The sequence below is a fragment of the Carica papaya genome, chromosome 9, assembly GCF_054855325.1.
Source record: "Carica papaya isolate Zhongbai chromosome 9, ASM5485532v1, whole genome shotgun sequence".
In the NCBI taxonomy this organism is placed as follows: domain Eukaryota; kingdom Viridiplantae; phylum Streptophyta; class Magnoliopsida; order Brassicales; family Caricaceae; genus Carica; species Carica papaya.
Genome location: NC_142317.1, coordinates 2,971,064 through 2,984,751, shown reverse-complemented (window position 1 = coordinate 2,984,751; position 13,688 = coordinate 2,971,064). Strand labels below are relative to the sequence as shown.

The window sequence follows — 13,688 nt, the reverse complement described above, 5'->3', positions numbered from 1 at the left end:
GGTAATTTTTTGATTTTCCGTTCGTGCACGATGAGAAGATGATTGAGGAATAATGAGCTGACAGGCAAATAGATAAAAACTCCCATCCAATTAGTCAAATGAATAATTACTGAAATTTTGACAAATTACGGGAAAGTCGAATCATATGAGGAGTTTACACATGAATTTCAAATAGATCCGGATGCTTTTCAAAGTGGCTTATATTGCACCGGAATTGGGCACGTGGCTTTCAAAACATATCCGTCATCCAAGTAAAAAAATGAGCTAGGACGATGAATGTTTGCTGTCTATTGGGTAAGTAAACAAAGGATGAAAGTATTTTCAACTCTCAACTGAGCGTCCTGTCATTTTTTGTCTCAGTTTCCTTTGTCTTTTCTAATACTGACTATAAAATTTGCAGCAGAATTAAGTCTAGATATTATAGAATGGACGGGGGGGGTTTCTGCAGTTCAAATGCTTAATACCAAATTGTTCCAGCAAATGCAGCAGAACAATTTTGTAACTAAATGTTCTACCAAATCGTTCCAGTGAAGCTCCTTTCTATCATGAGTTTAATTTTGTAACTAAATGTTAGAGTGGACTATAAACAGATAATGGATTTACTAATATATTTGAGTAATTTTCTTTGCTAAATTTAATTCAGGCGTAAATAAATCTAGATTAGAGGGATGGGATGAAGACTCAAAAAATTAGAAAAGAATATGTTTAAAAACTATTGATTTTTTTAGAATGATTAATAAGTCAAACCATAATAGATAAGTGCCTAAAAAATTAATAAATCCAATTGCAGTTAAATCAACTTATAAAGGATGAACCCCTAATTTGTCCGTAAAATATATAAATAAACAATAAGAAAGAAATATAAAATTTCCTTTCCCCCTTTCATACATAGGCATGGGTAAGGAAGTACTTCCCAACTCTGAATTGTATACATCTTTCCTTTCTTCATTTCAATTTTTTTTTTTCTCTAAGTGCATAGAAAATTTGCGACAGAAATGATAGGCTTACTCTTATACAATGTATGAGGTCCCCTGCACTTCATGCTTAGTATTGCGTTTGTCAAAAACCTGAAGTAAACTCACAATGCTATGCCAGCAGACCTCCATTTTGTTATAAGATAAGAAAAATACTATTTAGTAGAAAGAAAAATTGTTAGTCTAAGCTCACACGCCGGATTTTACACACAAGGTTAGCCGTGGGAAGATCCAGCTGGTTGCCAGAATCTGCCTTTATTAAATCCTTCAACTGATCCCTTTGTGTTGAAAGGCAAGTTTGAAATGTGGCAAGGACAGGGGGAACTGGCATTGACAGAGCAGAAAGAACATTACTCAAGTACTCGATGTCAACTGAAAGCTGCTGAGCTCCATGATCTGTTATATACTGAATGCCTCGTAACTGCTCCATGTAAAGGGCAGTGGCACCCTCTGCAACCTTTATAACACAGGAAGAACAAACTTTCAAAACATTAGCCCATTATTGTTAGGTTATGCAACCAAAAGAGCTTGAAGAATATACAGAAATGACAGTTTTTCATGCACGGCCACTTTATTGGTTCAGAAAGATTATCAAGGAGTTCTACTACTCAGAAGGCTGTTTGTGTTCCCAAAGAAGGGAAAATTTGGTTGTGAGAATTTCATGAGCATACAGCGGTTGGGTGATAAACTTACTATTTGTCTAACCAAAAATAAGTGTGGAAGGAGGCTAGATTTGTGAACCTGTTCTCATGAATCAGGCGTAAGCTTTTTCTGTTTCACCATGTCTACAGGCTAGATTTTAAATCCACAGGACTTGTCAAATAATTCTTTTTTGTAGTTCTCCACAAATCATTTTGAAGTTAGGCACTCAAAACTCGGTGGTTGAGGTCTTAAGTTCTCAGTAGATGGATTCAGGATTCAAATTATAATACAGATTGGTTACCTTGAACATCCATTCAGTCGCAAAAAATTGGGCTTCATCACTGTTGATGTCACTGTTGCTAGAGATGCCCTCAGCAAGAGGTTCTAACTGCTGGGGCAAAGTGAGGAGATATTCACCAACACTAGTTACATAGGACTGAGGATATGCACTGAATGTTGGAAGAGGAAATGCACTTTGTTCCTCCACTGCGGACCAGATTGGCAAATGGGCCACATCACTTAGACGCTGTCGAACTTTAGATATGAGAACATCATAGACAAGTTCATTCACAGTGTCAGCAAAAGCAGCAACTCTCTGAGATGCCATTGGAAGCGCATGAAACCGAGGATCTTTAGACTGCATGACAAAGAATAACACCATGATTATTAATGTATCTCAAGGGACATCCTAGAATTTATTGGGGGCGGGGGGAATCAATATTGGAACACACTTCAGAAGATACAAGGACATTTTATTCATTTGTTTAGTTCTATGTACTCTGCTAAAGATGCTGTAGCATGCCTGCTAGCTTGTTATACTGCTTTTTTTTTTTCAAATGGCAACTAATATCACCTTTATCCATAAAGAGAAAGTAGAAAGAAAATTGTTATAACTACAGCGGTAACATATATAGGCTGAGTAATGTTTCAAGACAAGTAGAACCTGTGTTTGAACCAGCTTGTTATGTTAGCTTGAAAGCTAATGTTCCATATCATCTATAATTTTTTAGTAGTTTTCTTAGCATACTCTATTAGAAGTTGCTCCCATTCTCCAAGCAACTAACGTATTCAACTTTTATTCATCTGGGATTCTCATGGCTAGTTTCCCTAGTTATTCTTTCTACCTTGAAAGCAAAGTGAAATTTGCATGTCATTAGAAAAACACTTCATGCTCCTCCCGGAAGAAAAGGAAAAAAATTTGATCAGCAAAGTTAGAGAATGTTGCAAAGATGTTAATTTCATATACCTGATCCAATAAGCTAAAGAGTTTCCGAGCCTTCTCTGGAACATCAAGAAGCCGGACAGCAGCGACATCCAAGGCAGCCCTTCCACCAACAGACTGTTCGTTGTTTCCATCTTCACTGGTTATATGTAACTGGTTTGGATCTAAACTTGAACCAAACACCGAAAGATGCAAACTGGTGCTCAATCTTGCTAGAGTAGCTCTCAAAGAGGCTTCAAAGACAGAGGACCTGCTTGTGAGACAATCTGCAACCGTGAGAATCTGCAGTGCCCCTTGCACAATGGACCATTCCTCCTCATTTGACATCAACTCCCCTCTGCGTATATTTTGTGCACCTTCCTTTTTGTCCAAGCCAAGCTCCTTCTTTCCACTAATCCCATCACCAAGATGATCTACTCCACATACAACTCTTAATGATTTAAGTGTTTCTTGCAGAATAGAAATGTATTGTAACATTATGTCATCAAGTGCAAGAATTAGCTCATCTGCCTCGGAACCACCAGTAAAGCTGATGCATCTTTCCACAGCTGCTTCAAGAAGAACAATGACTTGAGGAATAGACTCTTCCATTCTCCGAACTGTCTCACTAAGTTCAATGCCCTGTGCCCCCACACCACGGGTAACTGCTCCCCTCAAATCGACTGCAGCAATCTCAGAAGAGAGGATAGCACGCTCCATCTGCCCATACCTAGAACACATAGAACCATAACTCAATAGATAAAAAAATATGTTGTTCTTCGATTACTGGCAGGTAAAAGTTACAAAATGCGGGCAGGAATTTGTATAGTATGAAGGTAAAAGATGTTTGTCAAAGCTAAAAAAGAAATATTTAAGAGCTAAAACCTTGGGAAAGGAAAATCACAAAATATGGCAAAACATGAAGAGTTCATTTCAGTTGGAAGCCGTTTTCCACCTGGCCACAAAACAGCTTAACCTTACTGGTACTTTTTTTAAATGAGCTAGGCCGCATATGTTCAGAGTAGGTAACCAAGTGAAACATACATTAATACAGTATTAATCAAATGAATAAAACTGGGAACTTAGCATAGTTCATAATGACTTACTTCTGCTTAAATGATTCATATGGTAAATACACTGCCTTCAATGTATCTGTTAAAATTTTGATATCAGATTCTGAGAATGAGTGCTGAATATTCCTCGCAAAGGTCCCCGTTATATTATGCAATTCTATCAAGGCCTCCAGATGCTTAGTCTGGATTTTAATTCCCTTTGGCATGTCTCCAGATAGAATATCTAGTACACCTGAAAGTTGCATACAAGGAAAAGAGAACGGTCAGGAACTGCAACCTCGATGAAAACCAAAATGCCGAATATTTATTACATGAAAAGCTTAAAAAAATAGAAAAAAAGAATAATAAATTCTTCATAGAAAGCAAACTCTAGTAGAAGGTCTAACAAGGCAGCAAAAATGGACTGCTCACGACAGCATGCACATATATGCACCTTCTTGACTGTTGAAGGGACAGAGACAGCAGTTTCCTTCTTGAAGGAATCCTACGATCTTGTGGCTTGTTCAAGCCTATAAAAACTCCCCTTTTTCTGTTGCTTTTCTTACCAACCAGCTCAGAAGAAGAACAATTAACTTTGCAACCAAAATGGAAATAGCCGCAGCAAGCCATGATGGGTCAACAAAAGATAAAGGTGCAGCGGCAAGGCTCTATTGGGATGCAACGAGGAAAACAGCATATACCACAGAAAGAAACAGTTTGAGCTTAAGAAAGAATGCCAACCTTTGGCAAGTGCTCTTGTTTCTGGAACAGCATTGCCAGTAGCTAGGTTGAGACGGGAAATGAAACTAGTACCAACAACTCCCATAGTCTCGATTAGTAGCTTTGGGACAAGAATCTTGTAATCATCTGGAAAAGCAACCATACACCTGCAAGTAATGAATATCTTTGTTAAGTGCTCAAATTCCCAAGATAAACCAATGCATCTGGTAAATATAAGATAATTTGCTCCAGTCATTCTCTTTCCTCAATAAATGTAGGGAAAGCAATTATTGTTAACAAAAAATTGAGTTTATTAAAGGTAGTGCCAATTTCTCAACCTATCCAAAAAGAAGTACCTAACATATAAAACCAGAATACCAAAACATAAGATAATGAAACGAAAACTGTTCAGAATACTAGACAAAAAATTAAGTCTTGATGCAACTCTGCACATTGTTTGCATTTTTCAAGAAATTGATGGATTTAGAATTAACTTTCAGAAAATGCATATAGCTCCCATTTCTAATATTTCTTCAGATGTAAAGTTCAGTGATCAAAAAAGTAGAAGCAATACCATTTCCATTCTTGTTCAATATACAGCAGTAATTCATCATAAAAACTCGGCAACCAACTGGAGAATGATACTGTAGGCAAACTTGATACCAACTCATTATTACTTGACGGCCTTTCAAATTCATTCTTCTCATTTGCAACCTTATTAGTCCGTTGCCTTGCGTCAAAGTCTTCCCAGAGACTCTTTATTTTTTTTAGGTGAACTTTTGTATAATGTAACTCTAAGGACCTGAATCTTCCAATTCGAATCAGGATTCCTCGCAAATCTTGAGCAGTATCAATCTGCACAAAATTGAAAAGGAAGGAATTCATAAATAATCATTTGATAGTAATTAAAGGACTTGAAATGATCGGAAATAATGGAAGGCAATGATTATCAAACTCAGATCTTGAAAGAGAAGAAACCTTGCGATTAGATAATGCATCTGTAAGACGAGGCTGAACCATTGCATCTAGCCTATCCTCTAACACCTCAAGCTGCTTTCTGACATTGGCAAATTCAGCAACCTGTACATGAAAAGGACTGGGACCATCAGCATTTGTGAAAAAAAAAAACCCCACAATATGATATGAAACACCATAGAAAAAATACTACCTCACCAACAGCAGATAAGCAATGCCTCATGTTGGCCAACGTTTCAGCTGCCCGAGGAAGATCACCACTAGCAAAGACATCCTCCACAGTTGAACTTAATTGAGTTAATCCAGCAGCATCCTGTTGTAAGAAACCAATAAAATATCAATTAAACAGAAAATGCTTCATAACAACATACTGAAATCAATTATATTGACCCTCATAAGAGAGGAAATAATAATCATCAGCAATATCTACCTGCAACGTCTCATAAGCAGCTTCCATTCTCTGCTTGACAGTATCTACTTTAGCAAGAGCAGCTATAGACTCTGAAGAAGATCCCTCTGCCTGCGTACGACAGCAAAATAATTTAGAAATAAATGGAGGAGAAAAATCTCTCCCTGTTTCTATGGCGTTTTAAGTTAAAACGTCATGAAGCAGCAGCTCCTCTTCGTTCATGGCAATTCTAGTACGCAAAAGGCATCCTACGTCTAAACATCTATTTTCGTCTATTATTGTTGTGCGTTTGTACATTAGCACACCCTGGCCCAAGAACACACCCCATACAACCAACAGCAAACTAGTACCAGCACACTAAGATTTTAACTCAGTTTCGAGATTAGATTCAGAATCATGTTTTGTGCTTACAAGGGTCAGAAATTGAAATTGAATCAACAACACTAAGCTCGGTTTATTCAATCATCATAGCTCTATATGTTTTGTTTGTCGATCTAAGGTGCATTTTCTCAGTAACCACAAATCTAGACGACGTCAAATACAGATATCAAACACACAAAGAATTAAAAAGAAAAGCTTCAAAACGCAGTTACTCACCTTCTTGAGCTTCTGTAGGATTCCAGCAACCGAACTACGGAGTGAAACTGCATCGTCACGGAGACGAACTACGTCGCGAGTGGCGCGCGGGACACGGAGAAGCGCGGCGGCGCTCTGCTCCTCGAGTGATGCAGCAATTTCTTCCGAGACCATTTGGAGCTTCATCTCGAGATCCACCATGTGCTTCTCCAGTGAGTCTTGCGGATGCCTAGCCTGGCACGCCGAGTTCATCCACTTCTTAGGGTCGAATTTGTCGTCCGAGAAGGGGCCTAGATCCAGCATCATGGTTTCCGGGCAAAGACGGATCGGACGGTTGGCGCCGGTGGTTTTAAAGATCAGAAATCACGACATAAGGGACGGGTCATTGCTGGTAAATAGAAATGAAGGCAACCAGCCCAAGTTCGATTTCATATTTCAACTGGGGTCAAAATATTAATTTGAGGATTTTTGGGGGTTAATTCTGAAAATAAAATATTTTAGGAGCTTCCCACTTCCCTGCCGTTTGGCTGCATGGATGATTTAGTTCCCTGAAGGGATAGGATTTTATCAGGATTGATAAAATCCTATCCCTTTCTTATATCTTTTTCTTAAAATAAATAGTGTTTTTTTTTTTTTTCCAAATATTATCTAAAGAATTATTATTATTTTATCAGTTTAATGAATTTAATCCATCTAATAATAGAAACTTAGAAGAACATATAAATTGCATTACAGTACCTACTTGGCGCCCAAGTAATTTTACAAGGTTGCTGAGGTGTTCCTCGTTTTCCGGAATTATCCAGACGGTATCTTTCTAGAACTTTCTCTTACTTTCTTTCCACGCTCTAGCACCTTCTACTCTCCCCTATAAAATTCAATCGCGTTATTTCAATCCGCATTACGAAAAGTAACCGTGAACCTTCTTTCAGTTGCGTCTCTCTATCGTGCTCACCAATTATAACTGTCAAGTCCATCAATGGCGTCTTCTCTGGCTCTCAAGAGACTCGTATCCTCTAACCTTGTGCCGAGATCCATGCGGCTGATGCACCCGGCGACATCTGCATCATCAGCCACTCGTCTCTTTAACAACAGTGCGATTCGCGAATACGATGACGATGACGGCGAGGAACGTGGCCTTGACGTCCATCGCCGCTCCGGTCGCTCCATCTCTCGCCGCCGCGGTGACATCTTCTCAGGTACTTTGTCTTCTTATTCTTTTTTTTTTTTTTGGTCGAATAGCTCAATGTTCTCTCTGTTTTACCTTCATTTCCGGTGTTTGGTTTTGTTAGGAGACAAATAGAAGAAGAGATTGACTCTGTACACACTTCCAGTTAATACTCCTGATCATTTGATGTTTCTTCTTCATCTGTGTTTGCTGATGTTTCAGTCTGTTTACTCTAGTATAAATCCTCGACTAAGACGTCTTTTATTTTCTAGCTGCCTTCTTAATAGTTAGAAGGTACAAATAGCAAGCAAATTTCAGTGTCTTTGTCATGACTCCGTGAGCTGAGTCCTTGTTCTGTTCTACCGGTGTTACTAATTTCCTCGAGGAAATGATTATTGATTCTGAAATTTAATTAACTGTACTGTTATGCAGATGTGCTAGATCCATTTTCCCCAAGCAGGAGCCTAAGCCAGGTCCTTAACCTGATGGACCAATTCATGGAAAATCCTTTCCTCGCGGCCTCACGTGGAATGGGAGCTGGACTCCGCAGAGGCTGGGAAGTTAAGGAGACAGATGACGCTCTCAACTTGCGGATTGAGATGCCAGGACTGGGCAAGGAGGACGTGAAGGTCACCGTGGAACAGAACACTCTGATTATCAAAGGCGAAGGAGCTAAGGAGGAAGATGACGAGGAGAGTGGAAAGAGATACAGTAGCAGGATTGATTTACCAGAGAAGCTCTACATGACTAATAACATCAAGGCAGAGATGAAGAATGGCGTGTTGAAGGTGGTGGTTCCGAAGGTAACGGAGGAGGAGAGGAGGGATGTGCGCCAAATTGCAGTCGAGTAGTGATGAGCTTGAAGCCAGTGTTTTGTTCTGCCGTCCCTTTTGAATCTTAGGGAATAAACTGTACGAGTACAATGTAGAGTTATGAAACTAATCAAATAGTTAATGGATGAACAATCTTCTACTTTGTTGTTAAAAACTTAAGATTATCTTGCTCCTTCGCCTACTTTCTTTTTCATTTTGTTTTATAAGATTAAAACTTTTTTAATCCTAAATTTTACTTAAATCAATAGATATATATAACATGAAAATCCAATCGTATAGCAAGGTGAAAAAGAAATGAGCGAACAAGTAATTCCGAACCATGGGCTTCGATTATCGCTCCTCCAACGATTCTTCTAGTTTTGTTTTGGAATAGTTGAATTTTTTAATTTTAAATTAGTTACATAGAAAATGAAAATTTTAGCATATACCAGGTTGAATAAGAAATTAGGCACGAGTAGGAGGGATGATAAAAATGAATATTTAACAATAGATGTTATTTGGAGCAACCTGTTCCTTTTTATAGATTAGAATAAGACATTTTTTTTAATGTAAAAATATTAAATCAAGTTTTAATTCATTAAAATTATTTAATTAAAAATTTAATCATAGATAGATTATTGATAATTTTTATTATTATTATTTTTTTAATAATTCCTTTCCAAATTCTTTTGGGTCTCTGGTCACTAAAGTTGGAGGGACTCAATGACTCTATCAGTGCATAAAAATGCTCCAACTTTTGTTAGTACAAATAATTTAAACACACACCGTGACATATTCTTTTATAAGTTAAAATCTTTTTAAATTAACAAATATATAAAACGAAAATTTAAACATATAGCAAGTTAGATAGATAAATTAGAACAGAGGATAAAATGAATATTCAATAAAACCCGATTTTGGTAAACTAATAATTTTTTAAAACAAACAAAAGAAAATTTCATTCATAAGAGTTTATTACAACATAAAATCATCAGTTCCTCTCCCGTCCAAAGAATTACAAATAAAATTAATTTCTCGATTACATAAACAAATCTCACACTGCAAATCATCCTGATCCATGGGTTTAGGCCAGCCATCCTTCAAATGCCTATCTACCTCTGCGCAATTATTATGAATTCTTGCCTCCAATTTATAATTTCTCCATATTGAATTCATTACAGTCTTCAGCTTCCTCCGACATTCTCCTATTTTATTTTCTTGCTTTATTCGTATCATGAGCTTTGAACCCAGTTCATAGCACGCCTCGTCATCCCCGCACAGAAGAATTCCACTCAGTATATATGAAGCTCCCAGATGCCCTCTTCTTCTTCCTTTTTCCAAATAGTTTAGACCCAGTTCAAAATTTTCCCTGCTAAAATATTCCTTCTGTAAAAAAAAAAAAAAAGTAATTTTTTTTTTTTTTTAATTTTTAAAATTCTTCGTCGTGTCTTAATATTTTTCTTTACATTAAGATATTAGAAAAATAATTAAAATTCATACCACTCCTTCTCGGTACAAAGCTTCTGAATTTCCACACTCAATGCACCTTCTGTAGAATGAAGATGACTGTTCTTTTGATCGCCGTGACATTTGAAGTTTGGGAAGTTCTTCCACTGATACCTTCTCGAATACGTAGGAATCTTCCGCTATAGCGTATAAACTTTTACAGCTGCAAATATTACTTTCCATCAACTTCATAAATCTAATAAATACATGCAGACCCGCATACCCACGTATCAATAATTATGTATGTGCGTGTATATATTACTTAAAAAAAAAAAAAAAAGACATGAAAAGGAAAAGAATGTACCTCAGCTTGACCTCGAATAAATCGCGCAACGATGATGCACCAACACGAGCTACGATTTCCATGACTAACTCGGTTGGTAATGACAAAATCGTTGGTTGCTGAAACTCTTCGTATCTTTTTCTTTTTCTTGCCGTGATTTTGGAACGATCCGACGCCGTTTTTGCTTGTCTGTCATTACCTTCCATCTCTTTTTGGACAACACACACTAAAGTAAAGTACTCTGCAGATTACACAGTAGCTAATTATATATATACGTATATGTATATACAGGATGGCTGGTTTAGGATACATCCTTCTCGAAGTAGGACATGCAACGTTATTTAGGAAATTTTGGTTTTGATTCTTAATCTCTTTTTTGCGAAAGAGAGGTTTCCTTTTTCTACTCGGACCATGCTTTGATTTTTAGTTTTGAATGAATACTTGATGCAAAAGTAATTAAATAATTCAAATAATAAAAATATGAATTTTCAATTAATTATATATAAATGTACCATAGTTATGGAAATAGCCTTCTCTTCTAGTTAATTACAAAATTATTTGCACCCACTAATATATTATTTGAACGATATATGATATTATTTTTTTATAATTTTATTTTTTATGTTTATATTTTCAAACACATAGTATAATATTTTTACAGTTATTGTATAGTTCAAAAATTATCATTTTTTGCATTTTTTCAAATCAATAAATCGATATTTTTATGTGATTTGAATGATTTTTTTTTTTCATTTATACCCTAAATCTTTTTTTATTTACATTTATACCCATTTATTTTATTCTTTACCTTATACTTCTTATTATTCTTCTTAAAAACAAAGGTTTAGATGATTATTTATTTTAATATATATATTTATATATTTTTTTATTTATTATTATATACAATTAAACATTGATAAAATATATAATTTGATCAAATATATAACCACATCAGCTTATCAATTTAAATAGAAACAATTGTTATTACCATATATTAATATATAATTTTTTAAAACATGATATAACTATAATATTACCATACTCTTGCATTTATCGTACAATACCAATAATTAATAAATTATATGTTAATGAGGCTATTAATATGATGACGTCATAATGGCAAAAAAAATTGATTTCCACAATTAAATTTTATGGGTTAAGATTTAGAGCCTAAACCCATTTTAAAAAAAAAAAAAGGAATCAGACCGTTCCTAAATGTTATTGGACCGGGCTTGTGGACCAAAAAATATGGACCCGGTTTGGATTGCTCAGTTGACCAATGTTGACCTTTTGAAGTCAAAGGTCTCTTCTGATGGCTGCTGGACTTTGGAAAACGGGAGCCGAGATTCACAGTTCACTAGGCCACTGATTTATGGCCTGTTTCAATGAACAAATATAACATGCTTGTATCACCTAATTGACTCAAATATTTATGTTTAAAATCAAAAATTAAAAATACATAATATAATTTTATAAATGTATATGTATATGTTCAATGTTCAAAAAATATATATATTATATAGACGACTCAATAATGAAGACCCGATCTTCAATCCATCATTAAGTACTCCCTCTAATAAGCCCACACATTAATACGGTCCTAGCTTAACAAAAAAAAACTATTATTTAATCAGAAAAATTAAAATAAAATCTTAAAATTAATTTAAAAATGAAAATAACCCAAATTTATTTTTAGAAAATTAAATCAAAGGCATGAATTTATTAATTTCTTATCCAAAAAACAAGCATCAATATCTATTCCTTATCTTCAATATATATGTATGTACCTATCAAACTTTATAAGGGATAATAAAGTTGATATACTGCCTTCCATACGTGACCAAATTATTCACTACCCACCAAAAGAGAAATAACTGGAGTCCCCCAGTTTTGAAAACCAGACACCGGTACGAAATTTCTTTGCGCCTTCCTGAGGTGCGGCTGCATCGATCATCATGCAACCGACATCCAGACAAACACGTTCGCAAATGCAAGCGTGGCATTTCGCTCGGTGACAATTGCCACGTGTTAGAGATGCTCCCACTTATACACCACTGGTCTCGCCACGTCAGTATCATCCGTACGTTGACGTGGCGAGTGGGCCCCTGTTGCGGCGGAGGAGGATATACGCTTCACGTTAAGAATAATTCCTTTTGGATATGCGAATATGCTTCCGCCTCTCCACGCCCGCTCTTTTTATTAAAATCTAAGACGGACAGACGAAATTACTTTTATAACCCTCCCCCCGGGGGTCGTAAAAATTTCGGGTGTTTTTACTAAAATACCCTTTCGATTTTCTTAATATATATTTCGATTATTTCATGCGTGTTCCATTAGAAAATGATTCCATTAATTTGGTTTAGAGAATTTTAAATTTAAGTTATTTAAATGGTGCCCAATTATGGTTTCTGAATTAAATGTATTGTAAATTATTTTCGAAAATAAAAAATAAAAAAATCAATTGAAAGTATAAATTATTTTTAATTGGTGACAAATTATTTATATTATTATTATTTTTATGAAAAGACCCACAAATTATTAATAATCTTGCAGAGTAATTTTCCTCATAATTTATATAATCCATTACGTAATCATAAATATAAAAATTAATATCCTGTTAGTACATAAAAATTTAAAAATATATAATTATCATATATTACTAGCATAAACATAATAAAAAACTTAAATTCAAATTCCTTGAGTCAATTGCTTTTTTATATATTTTTTTTACGCTCATGTCAATAATTATATATACAATTAGAATAAAAAATACAAATCATAAAGAATCATTCTTTAAAAATAATATTATTTTTTATTTTAATATAAAATTAGAAATGCCCACAACACTCAATAAAAAAATATAATTTTTTGTAAATTTATAAAAAAAAATTATTATAAAAATATATATATAAAAAATTATTTTTATTTTAATTAAAAAAATATAATATTTATAAAAAAATATATTATCACTCTCTGTCTCACACGTTAAGTTAAATTATAAATAAATTTAAATTTTAAAATATAAAAATTATTCAAAATTTTAATAACATATAAAAAAAATAAAATATATCAATAATTAAGAATCAAATTATTATTTTTAAGAACTGTCTTTATATTTTTAAAGAAAAAGAAATGGCCAAATTTTAGGGTTCGGTGACACCTACTGGTGGGAGTTTGAGTTTGGCAGTTTGCTACCTAATATTTAAGCCCCTTACCATGCAAGGGCAATTATGTCAAATTACCATCCCCTTTCTAAAATTGGAAATTAGAAAAAAGAATTATTGACTGACTACAGGGAAGTTAACAGGGGTAGAATGGGAATTTCACCTGTTTAAATTACTATTAAATCCAAGCTTAAGTATCCTCCCGTTGA

General features: G+C 34.9%; 2 protein-coding genes across 2 annotated transcripts; one reads left to right on the top strand and one right to left on the bottom strand.

Annotated features, from left to right (window-relative positions):
• Positions 1–860: 860 nt before the first annotated feature.
• On the bottom strand, positions 861–7,051 carry EYE (conserved oligomeric Golgi complex component-related / COG complex component-like protein). The gene is made up of 10 exons (XM_022053867.2): positions 6,571–7,051; positions 5,995–6,084; positions 5,758–5,877; positions 5,568–5,669; positions 5,164–5,444; positions 4,611–4,756; positions 3,924–4,122; positions 2,863–3,547; positions 1,918–2,253; positions 861–1,431 (listed from the first exon to the last, which is right to left on the bottom strand). The coding sequence occupies exons 1-10, from the start codon at positions 6,853–6,855 to the stop codon at positions 1,153–1,155; spliced, it is 2,523 nt and encodes an 840-aa protein (XP_021909559.1). The 5' UTR covers positions 6,856–7,051; the 3' UTR covers positions 861–1,152.
• A 381-nt stretch (positions 7,052–7,432) lies between these two features.
• On the top strand, positions 7,433–8,706 carry LOC110823478 (23.6 kDa heat shock protein, mitochondrial-like). Its single transcript, XM_022053868.2, has 2 exons — positions 7,433–7,745; positions 8,147–8,706. The coding sequence occupies exons 1-2, from the start codon at positions 7,526–7,528 to the stop codon at positions 8,563–8,565; spliced, it is 639 nt and encodes a 212-aa protein (XP_021909560.1). The 5' UTR covers positions 7,433–7,525; the 3' UTR covers positions 8,566–8,706.
• The last annotated feature ends 4,982 nt before the right edge of the window (positions 8,707–13,688 follow it).

What these genes read in the sequence shown, in the direction of transcription:
- EYE (XM_022053867.2), bottom strand. Translation starts at nt 6,855, where the DNA reads ATGATGCTGGATCTAGGCCCCTTCTCGGACGACAAATTCGACCCTAAG. An exon ending in TATGAATCATTTAAGCAGAA is followed by an intron (nt 3,548 to 3,923) that starts GTAAGTCATTAT and finishes TATGTGTTCTAG; the next exon opens with GTATGGGCAGATGGAGCGTG. An exon ending in CGACTGAATGGATGTTCAAG is followed by an intron (nt 1,432 to 1,917) that starts GTAACCAATCTG and finishes TGTGTTATAAAG; the next exon opens with GTTGCAGAGGGTGCCACTGC.
- LOC110823478 (XM_022053868.2), top strand. Translation starts at nt 7,526, where the DNA reads ATGGCGTCTTCTCTGGCTCTCAAGAGACTCGTATCCTCTAACCTTGTG. An exon ending in CCGCGGTGACATCTTCTCAG is followed by an intron (nt 7,746 to 8,146) that starts GTACTTTGTCTT and finishes ACTGTTATGCAG; the next exon opens with ATGTGCTAGATCCATTTTCC.